Genomic DNA, 24,881 nt, shown 5'->3' on the forward strand with positions numbered 1-24,881 from the left:
ACCACAAACCTAACCCCGACCCCTTACCCTAAACCTAACCATTCCCCCCTCTGACCTGACCCTAAGCCCCTCTCCCCTACCCCTTGACTGGGCTTGGACCCCTACACAGGCCTGCCCTGGCCATAGCTAGGTCATTTAAAAATTAAAGGGACACCTGGGGCTCAATTAAGAGGTCTGATTTGGACAGGATTGGAGGCAAAGATATGTGTATATAGTTCCAGGTGATTCATACATGATTGATTGTTAATTACTATACATGATTGATTCGTTTTAGTTACATGATTAGTGTTAGTTATTGTTTATTACATACTTGTGAATCAAAACAGAGGTCCTAGGTGACAGAGTATCCAGAGGGACAGGCTCTGAGCTTCATGGTCAGACCTGATACACGGACAACGAGACTACACTCAAATCCCTCTCTAAAAATGATTCACACAGTATAAAAAATAGTTATTGTTAATGGTTTTACATGATTGGAGATTAATATGATTGATAAGAGGCTCTAAGTGGCAGAATATCCGGAGAAGGGCCAGGCTCTGAGCTCCTCGGCCAGGCCTGAGACACGGACAGTGAGACTGCAATTGAGTTCCTCTCAAACACGATTCACAAAGTGTATAAATATATTAACAGTTCATAATCTGTATGTACATGATCATTTATTTGACTGTAAATAAATTCAGAAATAGTTTAAGAAAAGTAGTTATAGTTATAGTAGGTCAGAGATTAAAAGAGGGTTGAAATAGCATAAAAAACTTAAAAACACTTCAAAAACATAGATAAAAAATACAAAAATCTTTACAAAAAAATTAAAAGTTCTTTATTTAGTAATACATAGTTCATTAATAGTTCCTAGAGTGTAAATAGAGTTAAAAATTAGGTTTTTGTATTTCATATGGGTGTCCACGAACCTTCAAAAATCAATTACTTCTTATTTTACTTTAATTTATAGTTTGACTTTATACCAACTTCAAATTGACAGTTCACAGGGACACACCTGAACATAATTTAACCCTTTATTTAACTTTAATTAACTTTAATTGCCCATAATTGGCTCATTGAGTTTGTGCATTCAGCTTCGAACACGAACTTTACAAAATAAAAGCACGCTCATGTAAATGCTCTTACTGCAGCAGTCAAAACCCAGCTACAGCAGTGGGCGGGTATAAATAGGAGTGGAGAGGGGACACAGCTCTCACTCTCACACTGATGTTGGTACGGACAGGAGCTCTGCCAAGTTAGAAAACAAGCCTTTTACATTTCAAAGTGTGTCTAAGCCTGAGGAAGACCTCTGACAGGTCGAAACGTCGCGATTTAGACACACACAATTGGACAAAAACTTTTCTAAAAATTATATAAATTTAAAAATAGTTTTTTCTAGACCTTTTGTCTACGCTTTTAATTCTTTCCTTTAATCATTTTTTTTGTTTTAAGATTGTAGTTGTTTAACATTATTAATAGATAACAAAGGCTACATTAATTCACATTATTACATAAATACACCACTTACCAGCATCATCATAAAAGTGGTGTATATATTTTTTTATTGTTTCTTGCTGTACAACGTGTACTTGACCCATCAGAGGGTCACATCTGACTGTGCTGTTCAGAGACAGTTTTATTAAAAATCATTTTCATGATCAAGCACATCAGACTGATAAGATACAACTGGGTATACACACACACAGCACGTGATACAGACATGGACTACCACGATGACGGGGAATGGCAGACTGTTAGGAGAGGAAGGAGACAGGATCGCGCTAGAGAGTGTGCTTATCAGACATATGATGATGATCGCGTACGAGCGAGGGCCGGACGGAGGATGGACCGCGCACCGCCTCATCCTCATTCAGCGAGGGTGGGGCCTCAGTCCTATCATAGGACTAATTCCCACATCCTAACCCTAACCCAACCCTAACCCTAACCCAGAGGACATGGACGGAGGGACGACTACCCACAACGCTACCGTTCCACGGAGTATGGCCATAGGCCACAATTTTTTGGCAATCCGGGACGTCGTACGGCCCCGTACAACCAACCTGCAATGCAGAATAACAGTTACAAACCCTACAGGGACACACGCAACACAACATGGAACACAGGGAGAAACACATGGAACACAGGGAGAAATACATGGAACACAGGGAGGAATACAGGAAACACAGGGAGAAACACATGAAACACAGGGAGAAACACATGGAATACAGGGAGAAACACAGGCAACACAGGGAGAAATACAGGCAACACAGGGAGCAACACACATGGGGGAAAGAGGGAGAGAAACAGAAATGAGAAATACAGGCAACACAGGGAGCAACACACATGGGGGAAAGAGGGAGAGAAACAGAAATGAGAACAGACAACAGTCTGATGATCCTGATTTTGGCATTAAAGCCAGAATAATGTAAAGGATTATTACATTGGCCCACAACTTGAAAAATGTCTCAACCGACAAGCCCCCTCCCATCGATCCACAAATTGACAACCAATTTGGCCACCATTATTAAACCAGCCAGCCCCAGTGAGGGGGCCTTACTCCTCATTGAGAGCAATGCAAAAAACTGGGAATATACAACAATCCTTATTCTCAGAGACCACTACATTGACTCCATTGATAAAGAGTTTAACACTTTATCTGCACTGCCCAAACGGGATTGGCTTGCCCCCTTTCAAGTGGCCTCCACCTGGGCAAAGAGACACCTGGGGAGGAGACTCCAGGCTGAGACCCTGGAGCAGGTTGAGGCCCTCATGGTCGTGCAGCTCGACCCAAACACGGTCGGGGGAAAGCCTGATGGCCCGCCGCCACCACCACCCCCTGCCACAGCTCCACCACCTGTGTTCGATAAACAAAAAACACAAACACAACACATTGTTCAGGCACAAACCCACACAAACAGGGAGAACAGGGAACTGATGGCACTGGAAACACAGGCCCACTCACCAGTAACACCAGCTCACCCCCTGAAAAACCCAGGCCCCCGAGGGTGACACAACCGTCATTGCAGACCCCATAACACCCCAGGGGCCCCCCCCTCCCCCTCCTCCTCCAGCTGCCTCCTGGGACCTCCTCGGTTTCTTTCAGCGGCAACCGAAACCCCAGAGAGTCCTGAGGTTAGCACCTGTGGCACAGTTACCTGCAAAAAAGGAAAAAAATGATAACTTACCTGAAAATCCTCCTCCGGTGACGACGGCTGCTCCCGCGGTGGCGACTGCTCCGTTGCAGCTGACCGCTCCAGCACCGGCAACTCCTCCTTTGCAGCTGGCCACTCCAACGCTGGCAACTGCTCCCGTGCAGCTGGCCGCTGCAGCACCAGCGGTTGCGCCGGGACAGCTGGCCGCTCCAGCGCCAGCAGTCTCTCCAGCGCTGGCAGCCCCTCTGGCGCTGACGGTTGCTCCTTTTAACCCGTGTGTGAACCACAGCCCAGACTCCATCACCTGCCTTTCAGCAGACGGGGAGCTGGGAGAGCCCCAGAAAGGCCCGGTTGAGGTCTCCACCGCTCAGTCCACTCCAGTTAAATTTAGGATCCTTAGAAGAGCAACTCAGAGCAGACTCACGCTGCGTCCTAGACCGGCAGCGCCGACCCCAGTGCCATTGGCCAATACCAAGAGGCCTACAAAACACATTAACACACAGAACAAAATGCAGGATTGGGGCCTCAGCATTGGCAAAGAGTGGGCCTTCATTGGAGACTCTAACTTAGCCAAAATGCCTCCATTTGAAAGCACCAACCTACAAGTTGACAGCTACCCAGGAGCTACATTAGCACACGCCAAAACGCTAATTGACAAGGCTACCAAACAATAGAAACGCTGCATCCAAAACAATCCTGACACAGCAGCTATTAGCCACAGTTGAGGCAGCGGAGGCTAAATTCCCTCAAGCGGCAGTTTGGGTGCCCTTAATTAATTATTCCCGTCACTCTCAAAGAGCAGTCCTGCCTGGTCCACCTCAACGCACATATCCAGAAAAACTGCCTCTTCATCCCCAGATTGCCCTCCAAATCTTTTGAAACTGGGGCAGATACCATACACTGGACAAAGGCCACCGCCAAACACATGTTTGACCACTGGACGGGGTATTTAAAATGCTCATCCCAATAAGCCTGCACTCTCAGGAGGGGTCAAAAAATGTACTGGTGTTATCACAGACATTCAAATTAACCCAGGCCCAGTTCACACTCCTGGACAGGGGCCTCTCTTTCATCCCCACTAGGGGGAGCCAGAGCAACATCATTGAGCAGAGCAGATGGACTTGCAGCAATATCATAGGAGAATTAAACTCTATGTTTATTTTCAAAACAAAAAAGATGTGATTTTCACCCCCTTTACCCAAAAATCTGATTGGAGCCCCCCCTGTCTAAATTGCCACCAGAAATCACTGACCTCATCCAAGCGGATATTCATTATTTTGAAAACAATTTCCAGCCAATCCCAATCAGGAACAACTTGAACCGGGAGGAAATTGAAGCCCTCAAGGAACTAAAAGAAAACAAAAATATCATCATAAAACCAGCAGATAAAGGCAGTGCAGTAGTGGTGATGGACAGGGAACAATATTTATTTGAGGGCAACAGACAGCTAACAGACAAAAAGTATTATTCTGTCTTAAAGGAACCTATCTACCCTGAAACTAAAAAAATGGTGCAACCAATTATCAAATCATTATTAGACAAAAAATTCATAAACAAAAAACAATATACTTACCTGCTGGGTAATCCGATCCCCCAGCCCAGACTGTTTTACCTGCTGCCCAAGATACATAAAGAGCCCTCAAAGTGGAGCGTCCCCTTTGAAATCCCACCTGGGAGGCCGATTGTCTCTGATTGTGACAGTGAGACCTACTACACGGCCCAATTTATTGAATATTATATCAATCCACTTTCTAACAGACACTTCGGCTATCTCAAGGACACTTACCACTTTGTTAATACGGTCAAACAACTCCATATCCCCCCCGACTCCATCCTGTTCACTATGGATGTTGACAGTTTATACACCAATATTGACATTGATGAAGGCATACAGGCCATAAAAAACATATTTACAAAATTTCCAGACAAAAAGAGATCTGATAAGGAACTATTACAACTCCTTGCAATTAACCTGAGGAGGAATGATTTTGAATTTGACAATACATTTTATTTACAAATAAAAGGCACTGCCATGGGCAAAAAATTTGCACCGGCATATGCCAACATCTTCATGGCCGAATGAGAGACCACCGCCCTGGCAACCTGCAACAAAAAACCATTGCATTATTATAGATATCTGGATGACATCTGGGGGGTCTGGCCCCACTCTATGGAAGAATTTGACCAATTTGTACTCACCTTGAACAATCACAACCCGTCCATCACACTGAAGTCCACCACCAGCACCACGTCGGTCGACTTCCTGGATACCACCACCTACAAGGGGATCAATTTCCAGCATACAAACAAATTAGACATTAAAGTTTTCTTCAAAGAAACAGACACCCATGCCCTGCTCTATAAGACCAGCCACCACCCCAAACACACATACAGGGGCCTACTGAAATCACAATTACTCCGTTTCCACCGTATCTGCACCCACAAAAGCGACTTCATGGCGGCCACAAAAACACTTTTCAGAGCTCTCGCCACCAGGGGCTATGTACGGTCCTTCCGGCGGAAGGCCCTCAGCACCTTTCTGGAAACAAAGCCAGTAGACACGTCGGATGTCCTCCCCTTCGTTACCACCTATTCCAAGCCAGCAATCGCTCTGTGCAGAAAAATCAAGGACAATTTTCAACAAAAAATCATTGCTCCAGGACACCTAAATAACCACAGATTCATAGTAGCCTATAGGAAAAACAAAAACTTCCAGTACTATCTGGTGGCAGCCAAAATTAAGCCCCTATCGACCTCATAACCCAGAGGCTACGGCCAATTTTTCAAACATGCCACCTGGATCCGCAGCCATGTTAATAAAACAGTCCATAGGACTATGGCATGTGGAAATCCGCACTCCAAAAATTGCGTGATTCTTATTTCATGTCTCATGTGCGGCCTACAGTATGTGGGCGAGACCAGAAACACGCTCTTACAGCGGTTCACCCAACACCGTTACAACATCCAGAGACGGAGGGTAACCCACACGCCTCTGGTCAGCCATTTTCTGGCCCATGGATGGTCGTCTGTCCGGGCCACGATCATCCAGATGGACCCCAGCTGGAACGCCACACAGAGAACCCGAGCTGAAAGGACATGGATAAGAAAATTAGAAACAATACACCCCAAAGGCCTCAACCTTAAATAAGAGCTTTCCTGATCTGGAGCAGGATGGCCCGTGCATGGAGCCTCGACACCGCTGCACGGTGCCGAGACTCATCCACTTTCTCGATCCTTGCCGAGATACAAGGATTTTCATGTGTATTTCCGGAATTACGCCCACTTCCGGTTATCACCCAAAGAAGCGGAAGGAAAAAATGAACAGATTGAACCTGCTTTGAACTCTCTACAACCTTCCTGTGAGGAGAAACATGCTCATTAGACCAATGTCTAATGTTGCACTTACCCCAATTCCTTTAATGCCAATTTGATGCTCAAGTCTCTGTAATAGAATATCATGGTCAATGGTGTCAAATGCAGCACTAAGATCTAATAATACAAGTACAGAGACAAGTCCATTGTCGGAAGCAATCAAAAGGTCATTATTAACTTTAACCAGTGCTGTCACTGTGCTGTGATGAACTCTAAATGAAACTGAAAATCCTCAAATAAGCTATTGCTATGTAGAAAGTCACACAACTGCTTAGCAACTACTTTCTCCAGGATGTTAGAGAGGAAGGAAAGGTTAGAAATCGGTCTATAGTTGGTTAAAAATTTGGCATCCAAAAAAAATTGGCATTAAAAACAAAACCAGTACTGAAAGCCTAAATGAATCCACCCCCCCCAGTCATATTAATACTCACATTCCTCGAGGCACAGGCCGAGGAGGTGGAGTAGCAGCTATATATGATTCGAGCGTTTTAATGGACCCTAAACCTAAACTAAATTATAATTCATTTGAAAGCCTTGTTCTTAGTCTTTCTCACCCAAACTGGAAAACACTGCAGCCAGTTCTATTTGTTATAGTGTACCGCGCTCCTGGACCGTACTCTGATTTTATATCTGAATTTTCAGAGTTTCTATCAAGCTTAGTCCTTAAATCAGATAAAGTAATTATTGTAGGTGATTTTAATATTCATGTGGATGTTGACAATGACAGCCTTAGTAATGCATTTATATCATTAATAGACTCAATTGGCTTCTGTCAGAGTGTAAATAAACCAACTCATTGTTTTAATCACACTCTTGACCTTGTTTTATCATATGGCATTGATATTGAACATTTAATAGTCTTCCCACATAATCCTTTCCTATCTGACCATTATTTAGTAACTTTTGAATTCATACTATTAGATTATAAGCCATTAGGCAAAACTTCCTACAGCAGATGTCTATCTGACAGTGCTGTAGCTAAATTTAAGGAGGAGATTCCTTCAGTGTTTAATTCAATGCCATGTCTGAATTTAACAGAGTCCTATAACAACTTTAGTCCCTCTGAAATTGATAATCTTGTCGATAGTGCTACAGGCTCACTACGATCAACATTAGACTCTATCGCTCCTATAAAAGGAAATTATTAAAACATAGGAGACTAGCACCTTGGTATAACCACCAAACCCGCCAGTTAAAGCAAATAGCTAGGAAATCTGAAAGGAAATGGCGCTCTTCCAAATTATCAGAATATCGCTCAAATTGGCAAGATGATCTTAAGATTTATAGAAAGGCCCTCCGTAATGCCAGAGGAGCCTATTACTCAGCACTAATAGAAGAAAATAAGAACAACCCTAGGTTCCTCTTCAGCACTGTAGCCAGGCTGACGAGAGTCACAGCTCTATCGAGCCACATATCCCCATAAACTTAAGTAGCAATGACTTCATGAGCTTCTTCTATAATAAAATTATTACTATTAGAGAAAAATTAATCACCAACTGCCATCAACAGTTATCAGTGGCTCTCCAAGTTCAGGGACTTCTGTCAATGTAAACTTAGATGTATATTTAGACTGTTTTTCTGCTATCGATCTTCATCAGTTAACTTCAATCATTTCTTCATCGAAGCCATCAACCTGTCTGTTAGACCCGATCCCAACTAGGCTGCTTAAAGAAGTTGTTCCCTTAATTGGCACTTCTTTACTGGATATGATTAATCTTTCTTTATTATCAGGATATGTACCACAGTCCTTTAAAGTAGCTGTAATTAAACCCCTTCTTAAAAGTCTACTCTTGACCCAGGGGTTTTAGCCAACTATAGACCGATTTCTAACCTCCCGTTCCTCTCTAAGATTCTGGAGAAAGTAGTCGCCAAAGAGTTGTGTGACTTTCTACATAACAATAGTTTATTTGAGGATTTTCAGTCAGGATTTAGAGTTCATCATAGCACAGAGACAGCTCTGGTTAAAGTTAATAATGACCTTCTGATTGCTTCTGACAATGGACTTGTCTCTGTACTTGTATTATTAGATCTTAGTGCTGCATTTGACACCATTGACCATGATATTCTTTTACAGAGACTTGAGCATCAAATTGGCATTAAAGGAACTGCCCTAACCTGGTTTAAGTCATACTTATCAGATCGTTCTCAGTTTGTACATGTTAACGATGAATCCTCCATAAATACTAAAGTTAGTCATGGAGTTCCACAAGGTTCTGTACTTGGACCAATACTATTTACTTTATATATGCTCCCTTTAGGCAACATTATTAGGAATCACTCCATTAACTTTCACTGTTATGCAGATGATACGCAGTTATATCTATCAATCAAACCCAATGAAATTAATCAATTATCTAAATTACAAACATGTCTTAAGGACATAAAATCCTGGATGAGCTGCAATTTTCTGATGTTAAACTCAGAAAAACCGAAATTCTTGTTCTTGGCCCCAAAACCTTAGAGACTCATTGTCTAAAGATATAGTCACTCTAGATGGCATTAACTTGGCCTCTAGCACCACTGTCAGGAATCTTGGAGTTATCTTTGATCAGGATTTGTCATTTAACTCCCACATAAAGCAGACCTCTAGGACTGCCTTCTTTCATTTACGTAATATTAGAAAATTAGACACATACTATCACAGACAGATGCAGAAAACTAATCCATGCATTTGTTACTTCAAGGCTGGATTACTGCAACTCTTTATTATCAGGTTGCCCCAATAAGTCCATTAAAACGCTCCAATTAATTCAGAACGCTGCAGCACGAGTACTGACAGGAACTAGAAAAAGAGATCACATCTCTCCTGTACTAGCTACTCTGCATTGGCTCCCTATAAAATGTAGAATTGAATTTAAAATACTCCTCCTCACCTATAAAGCTCTTCATGGTCAGGCCCCTTCATATCTTAAAGAGCTCATAGTACCCTATTACCCCACTAGAACACTACGTTCTCTGAATGCTGGGCTACTTGTGGTTCCTATAGTCTCTAAAGTAGAACAGGAGCCAGAGCCTTCAGTTACCAAGCTCCTCTCCTGTGGAACCAGCTTCCAGTTGTGGTTCGGGAGGCAGACACCCTCACCACATTCAAGAGTAGGCTTAAGACATTCCTCTTTGATAAAGCTTATAGTTAGGGCTGGATCAGGTGAGTCCTGAACCATCCCTTAGTTATGCTGCTATAGGCCTAGACTATCGGGGGATTTCCATGGTGCACTGAGCTACTCTCTCTCTCTCTTTCTGCACTCATTCATGTCCCTTTAATGCATGTTACTAACTCCACTTCTTCCCCGGAGTTCTTGTGCTTTCTCGTCTCGCAGGTTCTCGTGGATCCTGGTGGAGCCTCCTGCCATGGTCCTGCTTGACTGCCATTGCCAATACTGTTGTTGCTGTGCGTCTGTCTGTCTGTCTGTCGCTCTCTCTCTCTCTCTCTCTCTCTCTCTCTCTCTCTCTCACCCCAACTGGTCGAGACAGACGACCACCCACCTAGAGCCGGAGGATCTGTCCTAGGTTTCTGCCTTTTAACAGGCAGTTTTTCCTTGCCCTTGTCGCCAAGTGCTTGCTCATGGTGGTACTGTTGGGTCTCTGTAAATAATGTTATAAAGAGTTCGGTCTAGACCTGCTCTATTTGAAAAGTGTCCTGAGATAACTTCTGTTATGAATTGGCGCTATACAAATAAAATTGAATTGAATTGAATTGAAAAAGGAAACATTGGCATTGAAGCATTTGTATTGGCATTGAAACAAGTATTGCCACTGAAAAAAGAAACAAATTAAAACAATTAAAATCTTATTTTATTTTATTGGGATTCTTTTGTGTTTTTCAATGACAATCTTCAGATTTTATTTTCACTCTTTTTTCAGTGACAGATTTTTTTTTTTGTCAGTTTTTTTTTTTGTATTCAAAAAAATCCCAATAAAATAAAATAATAAGATTTTAAGATTTCAATTATTTTAATTAGTTTCTTTTTTCAGTGCCAATGTCAGGGAGGATGTCGATGGGTTAGTTGAGGAGGCCGAGCAGCGAGAGAAGTTGTTTAGTGCATCTTTGAGCCAGATTTAACATGAAAGGTAGTTGCCTTGCTGTTTGGAACAGTGGTGGACAGTGCATATAATTCTGACACTGCAGATCCAAAATCTTCAATCCTGCCAGAATTCCTGATGCTTAAGGCCATCACACATCACCTAATTTGATGGCTCTTTCTGTTACCATAAAGAAGTTATAGATTGATGCCCAATCAGCCATCCTGGTTATTATCCAATTAACTTTATTGACATCTTAACAGTGCAATGCTGTGGGGTGAAATTTATGTGTAACAGTAATGGAAACACATTTTTTAAATAAATGATGACATTACAAGCTCTTTATGTTTTATTTGTAGCATTAGATAATTCATCAATCTTGTTTCCAGTTCCCTCAGCAGACATAAACATAAATAATAAAACTACATTTCATTCATTCAGGATAGAAACAATTAAAACAACATGAAGACATGATGATGAAACTGATTTACTGAAGACGGATTGGTTTTCTGCTGATGATGTCATCTTGTTCAATAATCACACGACACTAGTTGTTGGAATCACACTCAAATTCACATTTAAAAAACTGCAACATCTGTTTGTACAATTGGAGTTATATATTCATAAAGTATATTTCAAAGTCTTTACTCTGAAAAACTGACAAATATTTGTGTTGACATGATGACGGATGAAAAACCATCAATATGGAGGGATCCATAAGGTGAAAGTACACCAGAGTCCAAGTGGACCTGAACAGTCAAGGGTTTGGTGGTGGGTAGGGGTCCCAGCAGGTAGAGCGTTCTACTTCACAGTGCAATGTTAATCCTCTAGAGGGCGCTATCATTATCATCATTACTATTAGCAATAATTGACTCAATTACAGTGTTTTTTACAGTTCATGTGACACAAGGACAACAGTTTCTTGTAAACTGCAGACTAGCATTAGCATTCAGGTGGAATTTACTAACCCTAAACCATCTATGAAAGGTTTATGCAGACATAATACATTTTCTTTTGGCAGTTTTGAATCAGTTGCAATATTGTTAAATTTTAAAACATTCTCATGCAGGCAATAATCAGATTACGGTCATACCACCCTGCTGTTACACCGAACTGTTCTGGTCTGGACTTTTAGGCTGTTTACAGCTGCTATTAACATCATGGGGGATCAGATCAAAAGTGGACAGCTTTAAGAACATCAGTTTAAACTCTAGTGATCAGATCTCACTTGCACCACAATAAACACTCTTTGTTCAATTTTATTTTATTTATTGATTGTTATATATTATTATTTTATAACTGAACTTTATGGGCAGGGCACACACTTTTACTTCCTCTGACTGTATGGAAATCTGATGTTTAACCTCACAAATGATTACGAAGAAAGGCATTAATGCCAGAGAGTAAAACTGTGCATCCTGCTCACACCACAGACTGTAATCCTGTATCCTGCAAGGCTACACCCTACCCTTACACTAAGAAAGAAATATCTTGATGTGTTATGTTTCCCCAATTTACAAGAAGGCCCTAATAAACAACATACCGCCATAGACACCTTTCAAACAGTTTAGTTTCTCCTCAGTCAACTCCTCTTAGAATTATGGGATTGTTTTAAGGGAGTCTGGTGATATTACAGTTAGTAATACCAGTTTGTTCACAAACATCTGCTGCTGATCTCTGCAGGTAAAATAACACAAATCAGATCCAATCAGACTGCATATTACTGTGTCCTTCAATGTGGGCCTAGACTCATTAGAGTTGACACTACAAAAGATATGTGGTCAAATGAGTCCCAGACAACCTCAGCAAGTGGATTACGTGATCACAATAAGTCTCTATGGTCATTTACAGGCTATTGAAACGTTTACATGGTCCAAGTTGCAAAACTAAACTTTTCTGGTTAAATCTGGTTACCACTGAAAAATGAGAGAAATCACATCTTCAATGAAGCATTATGAATACTGTGAAGGCAGTTCCTGTAGCATTAAGGTTTCAGAGTGGAAGGACAGTTACCTGATTACTGACCAGCAGTTTTATAATAAAATCTGGACCGATTTCTGCTGCACTGCTCTGTTACAGACTGCTGGGATCATATTATATTTTTATTACATCACTATTATACACACATCTAAACACAACACGTCATTGTGCAGCTGGCTCACATGCTTCCACCACAGACCTGATTTTCTTAAACTGTCTGAACAGGCTCAACCAGAGTTACTCTGGTTTCTGTTTGGTCTACTCAGCAGCAGATCTAGACCACAAAGTACAACATTAGTTGGGTTAACCTGATGTAAACCAAATTTGGACAGAACCAGGATCTCAGCTAAAAGGTTCTGGCAGAATAGCCATATTTAGCTGTCAGTGGTCCAGATCTGGTTTCCTCAAGAGTCTAAACAGAATAAACCAGATTCAGACGTCCAGGATTAGATCAGGTCTGTATGTCCAGAACTGGAGATTTTTTCCCAGTTTAAATCAGTTTGTGGTATCCATGGCAACTGGTGGGTCTGGTTACTCCAACACTTTGACCCGGAAAGTGACGCGACCCATAAACCTGTCCCGGTCATCATTGTTACGCAGATCTGTACCTTCAACTTTACACTCTATCGTCTGCTCAATGTTATAGTCTTCTTTTGTTAACAGCAACTGTACCGCGACCACGGGCTGCACGTAGTCTGGCTGTGGACAGAGAGAGAGAGAGAGAGAGGTAATTAACATTGTGGGGGCTGGTGGGGTTATTGTTAAGGTTAGATTAGATTACTTATACAAGTAGGTAATCATTTTTAAATGGATAATAGACTGTACTTATATAGCGCTGTTCTACTCCACTCAATACGCTGTACACTACAGCCACACTCACCCCATTCACACACATTCATATACTGATGGCTGCCATGCAAGGTGCCAACTGCTCACCAGAACAGAAACTAATCATTCACACACACTCATACACCGATGCATCAGGAATTTAGGGTTCAATGTCTTGCCCAAGGACACTTGCAGCAAGAGGAGCCGGGGATCGAACTGCCAACTTTCCAATTAGTGGAAGACCCACTCTACCTCTGAGCCGCAGCCACCCCTTTAACATTATAGATGCAACTACATCGGTACACCTACCCCTGGATGGATCTAAATATACCACAAACTGGTCGATGATCTGATTCTAAAGCTATGAATCTGTTGACTGAAGCTTTGCTGCTTACAACATCTTCACTCATGTAAAAAGTCAAAGGTCAATACCAGGGTCTCGCCACAAGAGTGAAGAGAGTAACATTAGCCCAGCATGGCTCACCAACAACGCTAACAAGATTTACAGTGTACCATCAAATCTAAAATCCGGAAGACATTTGGATTCTATAAGAAGGAAGGAGAGTTGGACAAAAGTCTGTCCTTCTGTAAGATCTATCAGATGGTGATTAAATGCAGCGGTAGCACGACAGATCTTAACTCTCACCTGGAGAGACGGCATGGTGACACCTGTGCATGCGAAGAGGAGTCTGTGGATGCTAATACAGTTAGCACACGCAAGATATTAAACACTTTCCTGACACAATCAAACTCCAACTGAGCGAGGTCTAAGGTAATCACAGCAGAAAGACTTTTTTGTCTGTCTGTTGGAAAAACAAACACGACAAATTTGACATGTAACTTTTATTGAACTATTGAATTGAATTTTAATTTAGAATGGAAACATTTTTTTTTATTACATCAAACAAATGTATCATATTGTTCCATATTAAAATGTTGGTATCTGATCCCCTCAGAAAAGGGACGGATTCACACCCCTAGAAACAAAGAATGACCCTGACCAAATACAGGCTCAGTGACCAGCAGCTAGCCATAGAAACTGGAAGACACAGACAGACAGCTGCCAAGAGATGTTACAATATATATTTTGTTACTGTTTACTTATTCCACTCACATTCAGATATGCACAACATACTCCTGTTACCCCAGCTCTATACTACTACTATTACTACTACTACTACTACTACTACTACTGCATTAGACTAGGCAGACAAGATATACTTACATGAGCTTTCTTGCCGTAGTAGGGGAAAAACATTTTATCCAGACGACCTTCGGATGGGAAGTATTGCATCTGTAATGGAGTGTCTCTCTACCAGAGAAAGAGAATTATTTAAATATGAGGATATATGTTATGGTTTTGGGTTTTCTTTTGTCATTTTATTGTTTGATTTTTAATTCTCCTCTTTGTCTGTTTTCCCTCCAGTTTTTACTATCTGTGCTGCCCTGATTACTTTCACCTGTCTGTCGTTATCCTTCCCCTCACCTGTGTCTTTATGTTGCCTTGTTTCTGTGTCATTTACTCCTGGTTTTGTCCCTGGGGGTTCCTGGTTGTTTTGTCCTTGTGTTGCTCTGTTGTTTTTTTTACTTTTGCCTTTCCTGACCTGCCAGCCTGCCCCACATGTAAGCTTTATCTTTTTAAATAACTAAAGCCATTTTGCTGCTGTTTTGTGTTTGAGTCCAATCCTAAGTTTCCAGTGTTGTAACAATACATTAAACTTCCTGCTGTGTTCTATGAACCCCATGTAGCCCATTATCTAATTAACAAACTTTATTATCACTGATTTATTAAAGTTATTCAGCTGTACATTTATTTAATTTTATTATTCACACCATTCTTATTCAGTCTCTGATTGGTTAACAAGCTGCTGATAATGATGTACAGGTACATGATGGGATACGGTTAGTAAAGTCTGTGTTACCTTAGCAGTACAGTTGATGTAGGGGTCTCCTCGTGGTTTCAGTCCAATGATCTACAGACAGACAGACAGACTGTTGATTTTATTTAGCCTATATACACTGATCAGCACTAACGGTATATAGACTGATATATTGATCACTAACAGTATATAGACTGATATATTGATCAGCACTAACAGTATATAGACTGATATGTTGATCAGCACTAACACTGAGCACTGGACTCCCTGACTGGTCCCAGACCAACAGACTGCTCTGCACTGTGTGTCTGACCCCTTTCTATCAGAACCAGCATTAACTGTTTCAGCAGTTTGAGCTACAGTAGCTCATCTGTTGGATCGGACCACACGGGCCAGCCCTACATGGAGAATGATGTCTTTCTGTTGTTCTTGTCAAAGGCATTGATCTTTGATCCTGACAAACTGTGTTTTACTGACCCGGTTCATCTTGATAATGATACATGGTTTCCCCTCAGCGTATCCAAAGCTGGTGTCGGGCAGACCAGAGCACTGACGCAGCATACTGCGCTTAAACTGACAAACTTTCTTTATCGGCTCATCGTCCTGCTCAGTGTATTCACCCACTAGACACAAGTCATTCTGCTCCTGAAGACTGTCATTATAATCTGCAGAGAAGAAGAAAACAACAAAACAACAAATATATATCAATCCTTTGAATACAAAAGTCTCTACTGGGCTTTTATTGTGATGATCACAATGCTCATCTTGAAAGGTATTTCCTGTTCTGAAGTTAAGAAGAAAACAAATCAGCATGTCTGCTGGATGTCCACAAAGTCACCTGTTCACAGATATGATTCACCTGTTCAGAGGTTTTTGAGGAAACAGTCAGATGAAACTAATGAACTATATATTAGCATACATTTGTTTTTGTGGTTCAAGTTTTCAGGTACAATGTCTTTGCTTTAGGAGGTCAGAATAATAAAGTTTAGTTTAAGGTTCTGTAGGTCAGAGCTGATGGTTCTGTTATAAACTCTGTCTATCAGTTGAAACATTTGTCTGATCTTTTCAGAACCTGATGCAAAGACTGTAAACAAAATGGCATATCAAGTATTTGGGAACGTGGAGCAGAACAGTGTCAGACCTAATTAAATATTTGGAATTTAATTTTAATTTACTAAAGACAACCTTGAGATTTTAACTGCAGAGCAGGATGTGTATGTGTACTCACTCTGCAGGAGGTCATGCAGTTGTTTGATGTACTGATTGTAGTTTGTCAAATCACTGTGGTTGAAGGAGATTTCCGCTGCGTGAGGACGAATCACCAAACCTGCACTCATAACAAATCTATAATCAACAAATCTATAATCAATAATGAAACACTGAAAATAAATAAATGAATGAAACAGAAATTATTTTCACATCCATACAATAACCAATAATTGTAATAATAATTTACATTTTATTGTTCAGAAAAGGGACAGACAGATTGCATTATAACATGGATACATTTACATACATCCCCCCCCCGTCCCTGTCTAGTGTTGATGTGCTGATGTGGTTGACCAGTGATTGTTTTGTCTTGTCCTTGAAGGTACCATCAGCAGAGTACGGATTTGGAGCACCTGGTTCAGGCACTCCTAAAAGGATAAAAACCCTGTCTCAACTCTGCTCTGGTCTCTCTCTCTCTCTCTCTCATTTGGCTGCATCCCCGCCAGCAGCAGCAGCAGATTCTCTTTGTTTGGTTTCTGATTTGTTTTCACTTTACAACATTTACACTTCATATTGCTCACACATCCACATTTACATTACTGATGTTACTGACTGACATACTTCACATTTGTACTTATAACCTCAGACAAGAGGAGAGGGGAGGAGAAAAAAAAGCAGCACCCATACTCTGCTCCTGTGGGGGAGTACAGTGTGGGATGGGGGGGGGGTAGAGGGGTGTGTTGCATATGCGCATGTGTAAGTGTCCATGGGTGCATGTGTGCACATAAGCCTGGAGAGTCACTTCATCTAGCCTCTCAATCAGTGTCTCAGTTCACATGGTGTCATCGCGATAACACAGCAGGTTCAAATCGATTAATTCTCCTTTGCAAAGCCGAAAACTTCTCCAAGATGTTTTCCATGTTGCGGTTAATGGCCTCAGTCTGAGCATTTACAGCTCTATCCAGGATGTTTTCCATGTTATGGTTAATGACCACAGTCTGAGCATTTACAGCTCTATCCAAGATGTTTCCCATGTTGTGGTGTATAACCACCGTCAGTGCGCTGACAGCTCTTTCGAAGGTGTTTTCCATGTTGCGGTTTATACCCACAGTCTGAGCACTAACAGCTCTGCTCACTCCATCAATCATGTCGGGCAGCTTCATGAGGCTTTGGACTGCTGACACCGTCTTCCGAATTTTCCGATACACCAGGGCAATGCCTAATCCAATCAGCAGATAGCCTGATATCATGAATGTCGTATTTGTCATAGCCTAGGAGCCAGGTTATGACATACAACATACACTGATCCACCATAACATTATTAGCACTGGGCTCACTGACTGGTCCCAGACCAACAGACTGCTCTGCACCGTGTTCTGACTCCTTTCTATCAGAACCAGCATTAACTGTTTCAGCAGTTTGAGCTACAGTAGCTCAGAGCTAGCCAAGAGCTGCAGGTTTGGAGATGTTCTGACCCAGTCGTCCATCACAATGTGGTTCTTGTTAAAGTGGCTCAGATCCACTTGAACATTGATTTTGGAAGCAGTGGTTGTAATATGGCACAGCTTGTTGTTGTTGTTGTTGCTGTTGTTGTTGTTGTTGTTGTAATAAAAACATGGAGAGTAGAGTATTATGCTGCATTCCCACCAAATGCAAATAAAATAATTTGCGCTAGTAGATTTTGGGATGAAAAAGTGGATTTATCCCCACTTCTATCCATCTGTGTGCACCCAGAGCTGTATGAGACTAGTGATCTTTACGAATGTGGAGTAAACAGGAAATGTAGTTAAACCTGCTGTACTGAGCTCACCTGGATTGGCCACTCGGTCCTGATAGCGAGGGACATTCTCGTCCAGAGTCTGTAACATCACCCACATGGTGAGAGTGAACATTCCTGCCAGGAAACCGTAGAAGATGAGGTAGAACAGGAGGATGAGTCCTGAGGGAGAGAATTCAAAAAGAGGACTGTAACGGCCTACAAACATCAAATACATACAACAGTGTAGCTTCCACCCAAAGCCTTTTCTCTACACTTGAGGATGTAACTACATTATGTAACTAACTAAATTATAAAAAACTAAATTATGTATGTAACTAAATACATTATGTAAATACACCAGTACTAAACTGGTGCAGTTTCCTGTCTTAAAGTGCTGCACGGTGACTGATGGTCTGCATCAGTGTTAAACGTATAAGAGTTTCAGATCATTGCTGTTTCAGGAGAATTCTTTTCTTTATTTTGTTGAGACTAAATTAGCTTAGTATGTGTCACATGCAGCCTGGGAGGAAGCTCTGCCTGAGAAGACAACATCAGGGGAACAAAATCCCTCAGATCCATGTTGTTAGTAAGAGAGAGAGAGAGAGAGAGAGAGATTCGCATGAACTGAGAGGCTTCAAGGCTCCAGCTAAATATAAACTATAAACTGGGGGGGTGGGGTTGGATGACCTCAGTGATTCACAGTAACGTTTTCATGTGATCTTTGTTAAACCCTCAACATAAAAAAATATAAAATAAAATAAAAAGAATATTGAGCTTCAGATGAATATGAAAATGTCCATCTCTTTGGGAAACATTTATTTGACTTTGATTGTCCCATCTGCTCATATGGAGGCAGCAGGCTTTATGAGCTATACTGCAGTCAGCCACCAGGGGGAGATAGAGAGAGTCTATACAGCAGTCAGCCACCAGGGGGTGTGTAGTTCATTCTTCATCTTTTCTGTCATTCCTAATCTGTCCACCTGGTGCCCTCATCAGACACCTGTACCAGGTCCAGGTCTATCTTACTACATCTATCAGCACCTGGGTCCCTGATCAGATGTTGAGCCACATCAGCTGATTCCTTTCAATATGAACCAGCAGTGGTGCTCCTCTGGGCTCCTCACCTTGTCTCTAAGCTTAAGTCCAGACACTACTCAGAGTAATAGGACCACAGCCTCAGGATCAGCTCCCTCCTGACTATCACAGTCTGATACAGAGTCCAGACCCATATCCACCTGTTAATCCCACTTTCCATCTGTCCTTCTGCTGAAGAAGACCCTGACATACTCCCAGTGCTAAATGGTGGTCCCAGTCTGATGAAACCAACAGAACCACATCATCTGCAAAGAGCAGGGATAAAATCCTGAGACCAGCATACCGACTGCACCTTTAGATCCTGTGATAGACGTAGCCCAGTCCCTCCATACTCAGTCTGAAGACCAGTTCTGGCCCTCTATGAAGGTCCTCCAAGTGTTCTTGTACCATGTCTGACATTATCCTCAGTTCAGGTCAGCGGTTCTCCTCCCTGCTGATGACTACCACCATCCTCACTACCTGTTTGGGTTTACAAGGTCTGTCCATCAGCCTCCAGGTGATTGACAGTAGAAAGCTCTTTACCCAATTATGCAAAACAATTGTTCAATTAATGATCTTTTGCCTTCGGTATTCTTGACCCTGCTAAAGTTTAACCTGAACAAAATAAATGTATTCAGGTTCAGATCAAGCAGGTTTGTCCTACCATTGACCGTATTTATAACGGACAGAGCTTCTGGGTCTGTTAAGTGTCTTAAACCTGGATTCTATGTAAGGTCCAGCAGGGGGCAGCTCCACTCTGATAGTATTGAGTCTTATGGAGAAGTTGATTAATGAGCACAGTAAACGAAGAACTAACGTTGTAACTGATTCTAACTAAATTCTGCAATTCAGGCGTTGAGGGATGACTTTGTGTCAAGGTTTGATGGGCTTCTAAATGCGATGAAAGGGCTAAAGGCTGACGTGAAAGCGATTACAGTCCGTGTAACAGAGGCTGAGGACAGAGTTAGCACCAACCAAGATGACATCGCCTTGCTGCTAGCAGGTAACATGGACATGAAAGTTACCATTAAGGAGCCAGCGTTCAAGGTTGATGACCTCGAAAACCGCAGTCAACTGCCCAACCTGTGCCTGGTGGGCATTTCCGAAGGTAAGGAAGGGACAGAGATGTGCATGTTTCTTGAGGGATGGCTACCGAAGGTGCTTGGTGCCGATACTTTCCCTGGACCCCTGCTAATCGAGCGAGCCCACAGGCTCGGTAAAGCTAACAAGGCTAGCATGGCTAACAGAGCTGGATCGCAGCAATCGGCACAGCCCAGGGTGGTGATAATGAAGCTAGTCAACTACGCGGACAAGACACGAATCATGAGAGCGGCTGGGCTGAAGGGACCCATACTGCTGGACAACCAGAGAATAATGTTTTTTCCCGACGTCTCTGCTGACCTTCTCAAACACAGGAAAGCCTTTGACCCAGTGAAAAAAGACTTGGCTGCCCTCTCCATCCCGACCCTGCAATACGGAGTCGCTCACCCGGCTACACTTCTGATCACCTACAAGGGGAAACACCACACTTTTGACGCGGTGAGGACGGCGGAGGATTTTGTGAAGGAAATGAAGAGCCAGCAACATGGAGAATGTGGGTAAAAGAGGCATATCACCACAGCACGCCCTTTGCAATACTTTTCGGTCCTGTATTGTTTTGACTGGCACATTTAACATTCAATATGTCATTACCATGTTGGCCACATGACTAACCCTGCTGGTCGAACTTTGACTGCTTGGCTGTTATTGCCTACAATATTGCAGTACGGAGGATAACGGGGGGGCTCCATGCTGATTGCCGGGCATGTTCTTCCTCCTATGATGCTTGCTCAGGTGGACCAGCACAGCTCCATGATTGAGCTCAGTTTAGAGCTCCTTTGGATGTGTGTACTTTGGGATGGGTGGGTGTATTTCAGTTGGGGAAGTACACTCTGTTTTGTTTACATTTTTTCTTTGATATTGTGTGGGGATTTGTTTTTGTCTTCTGTTTTCTTCCGGCATTTTTTAATGTATTTTTTTATGTTTGCGGCCACTTTGCATATATCTCAGGGCATTAATGAGGTGAAAGTTCTCAGCTATGGCCTCTGATCTTCAGTTCACGTCCTGGAATGTGAGAGGACTAAATAAAGCTTAAACAGGTTATTAACAGGCTCCGACAGCTTAAAGCCAAAATAATTTTTCTCCAAGAGACTCATTTGAGAAGATGTAATAAGGGTGAGGAGAAGATGGCCTGGTCAGGTGTTTTCAGCCTCCCTCAGCTCTAACTCAAGAGGGGTAATAACTCTTATACACAAAACTGTGCCCTTTTAGCTTATACGTGTCATTGAAGACCAACTTGGCAGGTACCTTCTTTCAGTCAAAGTAAATTTGGTTAATGTATACGGGACAAATATAGATAATCCAACCTTCTTTAGACAGCTTTTCTTGATGTTAGCTGCTTTGCCTGGCCAAATTATCATAGGTGGAGACTTAAATTGTACAATCCAACCTGGAATTGGACAGATCCACCGGTGTTGACACCTCTCACCCCTTGACTAGAAAAGAACTGCTTCAGTGCATAAAAGGTTTTAATCTGGTAGATGTATGGAGAAGTAAATATTCTAACCAGAGGACATTTTCATGTTACTCCGGCACTCATCTGAACTTTTCTAGAATTGATTATTATCTGGTCTCAGCAGAGTTGATTCCAAAAATTTCAAAATGCTAGTATGATAGTATCCTAATCTCGGATCATGCTCCAACCTCACTTCTTATTAGATTTTTGAATGTGGTACCGCGGATGTGGAACTTTTAGACCCATTTGACTGCAACCTTGAGACTGTGGAAATATCTGAGGCCATATCCGGCTTGGGGGAGGTAAAACACCAGGGCCAGATGCAATACCAATTGAAATATATAAAATCCAAATGAATACCGCCCCTACTTAATATGTACAAGGAATCATTTGATAATGGATCCCTCCCTCCTTTGCTAAACACAGTAATAATTTTATTGTTCCTGAAGCCTGGAAAGACGCCAACGCAGTGTGGGTCCTATAGACCGATCTCGCTTCTAAATAACGACCTTAAGATTTTATGCAAAGTGCTGGGGAGGAGGTTGGAACCAGCCTTACCTCAAATGGTCCATTTGAACCAGAGTGGATTTGTACAGGGCAGACAGGGCTTCCACAATACAAGGAGGTTGCTTAATATTCTATTTAAAAAGTGGCAATACCTTTTTGATGTCCTGCAAAGATTTGGTATGGGTGTAAATTTTCTCAGATGGGTTCAGCTTTTGTACTCCAACCCACAAGCTGAAATACTAACTAATGGACTTGTGTCAACGCCATTTAGGCTTAACCAAGGAACAAGACAGGCCTGCCCCCTCTCTCCCTTACACTTCGTCCTGGCTATTGAGCCACTTGCCATGGCAATTCGCAAGCATGCTTATATTACAGGATTAAAGTCGGAGATATAGAACATCGTATCTCATTGTACGCGGATGACGTCATTTTATTTTGTTCCAGATTGGAGAAAACACTACCTAGTCTGCTGAATTTGTTGAGAACATTTGGTAAATTTTCAGGATATAAAATAAACAATAGTAATTCAGTGATAATGTTTCTGACAGAAAATGAGAGAAATAATCCCCTGATCCCTACAACATTTACTGTGTCAAAACAGGTATTTACTTATTTAGGTGTCTAAATTACCCCTACTATTGACAAATTTATTTCAGTTAATTATGACCCCCTTGTGGATAACGTCACATAATTGATAAATAGATGGACCAAATTACCCATATCCTTAATCGGACGCATTAATATCCTAAAAATGTAAATTTTAAGTAAATTTTTATACCTCTTCCAGTCAATTCCACTCTCTCCAGCTCTTTCCTTCTTTAAATTGCTTAACAAAACATTTCACAAATTTCATCTGGAATAACAAACGGCCTAGACTCAGACTTTCCTTGTTGTATTTACCATACGACATAGCTGGACTGCAATTTCCGAATTTCTTATGGAACTTTATTATGCAAATTAGGGCCGGTATGTTTTATTTTGTCAACTGTTTATCTGGAATACCAGATCCTGTGTGAGCAGGTGTTCTAAGGTAACAAAGACAAAACGATTTTCATTCTCAGGTGATTATACACTAATGAAAACACACCAATTACATTACATTGATATTATTATATTACAGTAATGTTACACACTGAATGAATCAATCATTATAATATAGTTGGTTATTTTTACCATCACACACGTTATATCATGATATTAAATATATTGATAATATATACACTACTTTTACTCATTTATTTTCTGTTGGTGACATACTGTGGCATACATTTACTCTGTATGTATTAGCATATACTGTTGTATTTTATTACAAAAAGGTTCACACTTAGGCTCCCATGATATTTCTACTTTTGCTATTTTTCTATTTTCTAGTATTATTTCTATTCTTTAGCATTGTGTGAGCACCTTGAGCAACTGTAACTAACTCAATTCCTCCAGGCGTTCAATAATGTATCCATAATGATGTATTGACCCATAACTCTGAATCATCATTTTGTTTCAACTACACAGACGGAACCAGGAAATGACCCAAACTGGTCATTAGTTAAAATGTTCTTATTATTAATGCTCTAATACTGTTAGAATAATATTATTTCAGAATCAGAAATATAGATCATAATCAGTCATTGATCTCACACACACAAGTCCTGATCCTCTGTTCAAAATGTCCCTGTGCAGTTCAGCTCGGTTCGGATCCTGAAGCTCAGTGCGATCAGAACTGTGCCGGACCGGGTCAGCACCACCGTGACCTGGTTTGTGAAGCCTCCTTATCATCAGATGGACAGACAGACAGACAGACACTGATCTGGGTCTCTGAGCTCCAGAGCCGGTCTTACCCCAGCTGCTGGCGGTCCGGCCCATGAACTCTCCAGTTCGTGGGTTGTAAAAAAAATCCTTCCAGGATTCATTCTTCTCCTCCGTCTTCTCCTTTTTTTTCTCCTCTTTCTTCTCCTCCTTTTTCTCCTCTTTCACCTCGTCCTTCACCTCCTCCTTCGGCTCTTTTTTCGGCTCTTCTTTCGGCTCTTCTTTCGGTTCCTGGTTCAGCTCCTGCGGGCTGGACATGCTGGTGCAGCGGATCGTACCGGACTGAGCAGAGCCGGGCTAATCAACACGCGTTAAATCCGGGTTTAACCGATCTGTCAGAGAGCGGAGCTCGTGCTGTGGTCTCTCTCTCTCTCGCTCTCTCTCTCTCTCTCTCTCTCTCTTACTCACACACACACACACACACACACACACGGACTACTGCAGAACGAGGCGCATGCGCAGTAGGCCTGCATGCTGAGGTTGGGGGTGTACAGTGATGATGAGCTGCTGTAAAATAATTCCCTGATATCAGTATAAATCCTAGATTATCTTTATTAATACTTATCTTATTATCTGATTATTATTACAGCTGATCATCAATAATACAGCTGATCATCAATAATTACAGCTGATTTACAGGGTCTAAACAATATAATATATTGATATTTAATATTATTAGTGATATATTATATATGTATGTTACTGATGGATGTTTTTCAGTAATCTGAATATTGAAAATAAGATGAATATATACTATCATATAC

General features: G+C 41.7%; 1 protein-coding gene across 1 annotated transcript; it reads right to left on the reverse strand.

Annotated features, from left to right (window-relative positions):
- Positions 1–10,859: 10,859 nt before the first annotated feature.
- On the reverse strand, positions 10,860–24,537 carry LOC127362811 (sodium/potassium-transporting ATPase subunit beta-3-like). The gene is made up of 7 exons (XM_051399057.1): positions 24,150–24,537; positions 18,231–18,359; positions 16,440–16,538; positions 15,689–15,876; positions 15,254–15,304; positions 14,557–14,643; positions 10,860–13,202 (listed from the first exon to the last, which is right to left on the reverse strand). Exons 1-7 carry the CDS (start codon positions 24,373–24,375, stop codon positions 13,035–13,037), a joined length of 948 nt encoding a protein of 315 aa, XP_051255017.1. The 5' UTR covers positions 24,376–24,537; the 3' UTR covers positions 10,860–13,034.
- Between the last annotated feature and the right edge of the window lie 344 nt (positions 24,538–24,881).

Source organism: Dicentrarchus labrax, unplaced genomic scaffold, assembly GCF_905237075.1.
Source record: "Dicentrarchus labrax unplaced genomic scaffold, dlabrax2021, whole genome shotgun sequence".
NCBI classification, from domain to species: Eukaryota; Metazoa; Chordata; class Actinopteri; family Moronidae; genus Dicentrarchus; species Dicentrarchus labrax.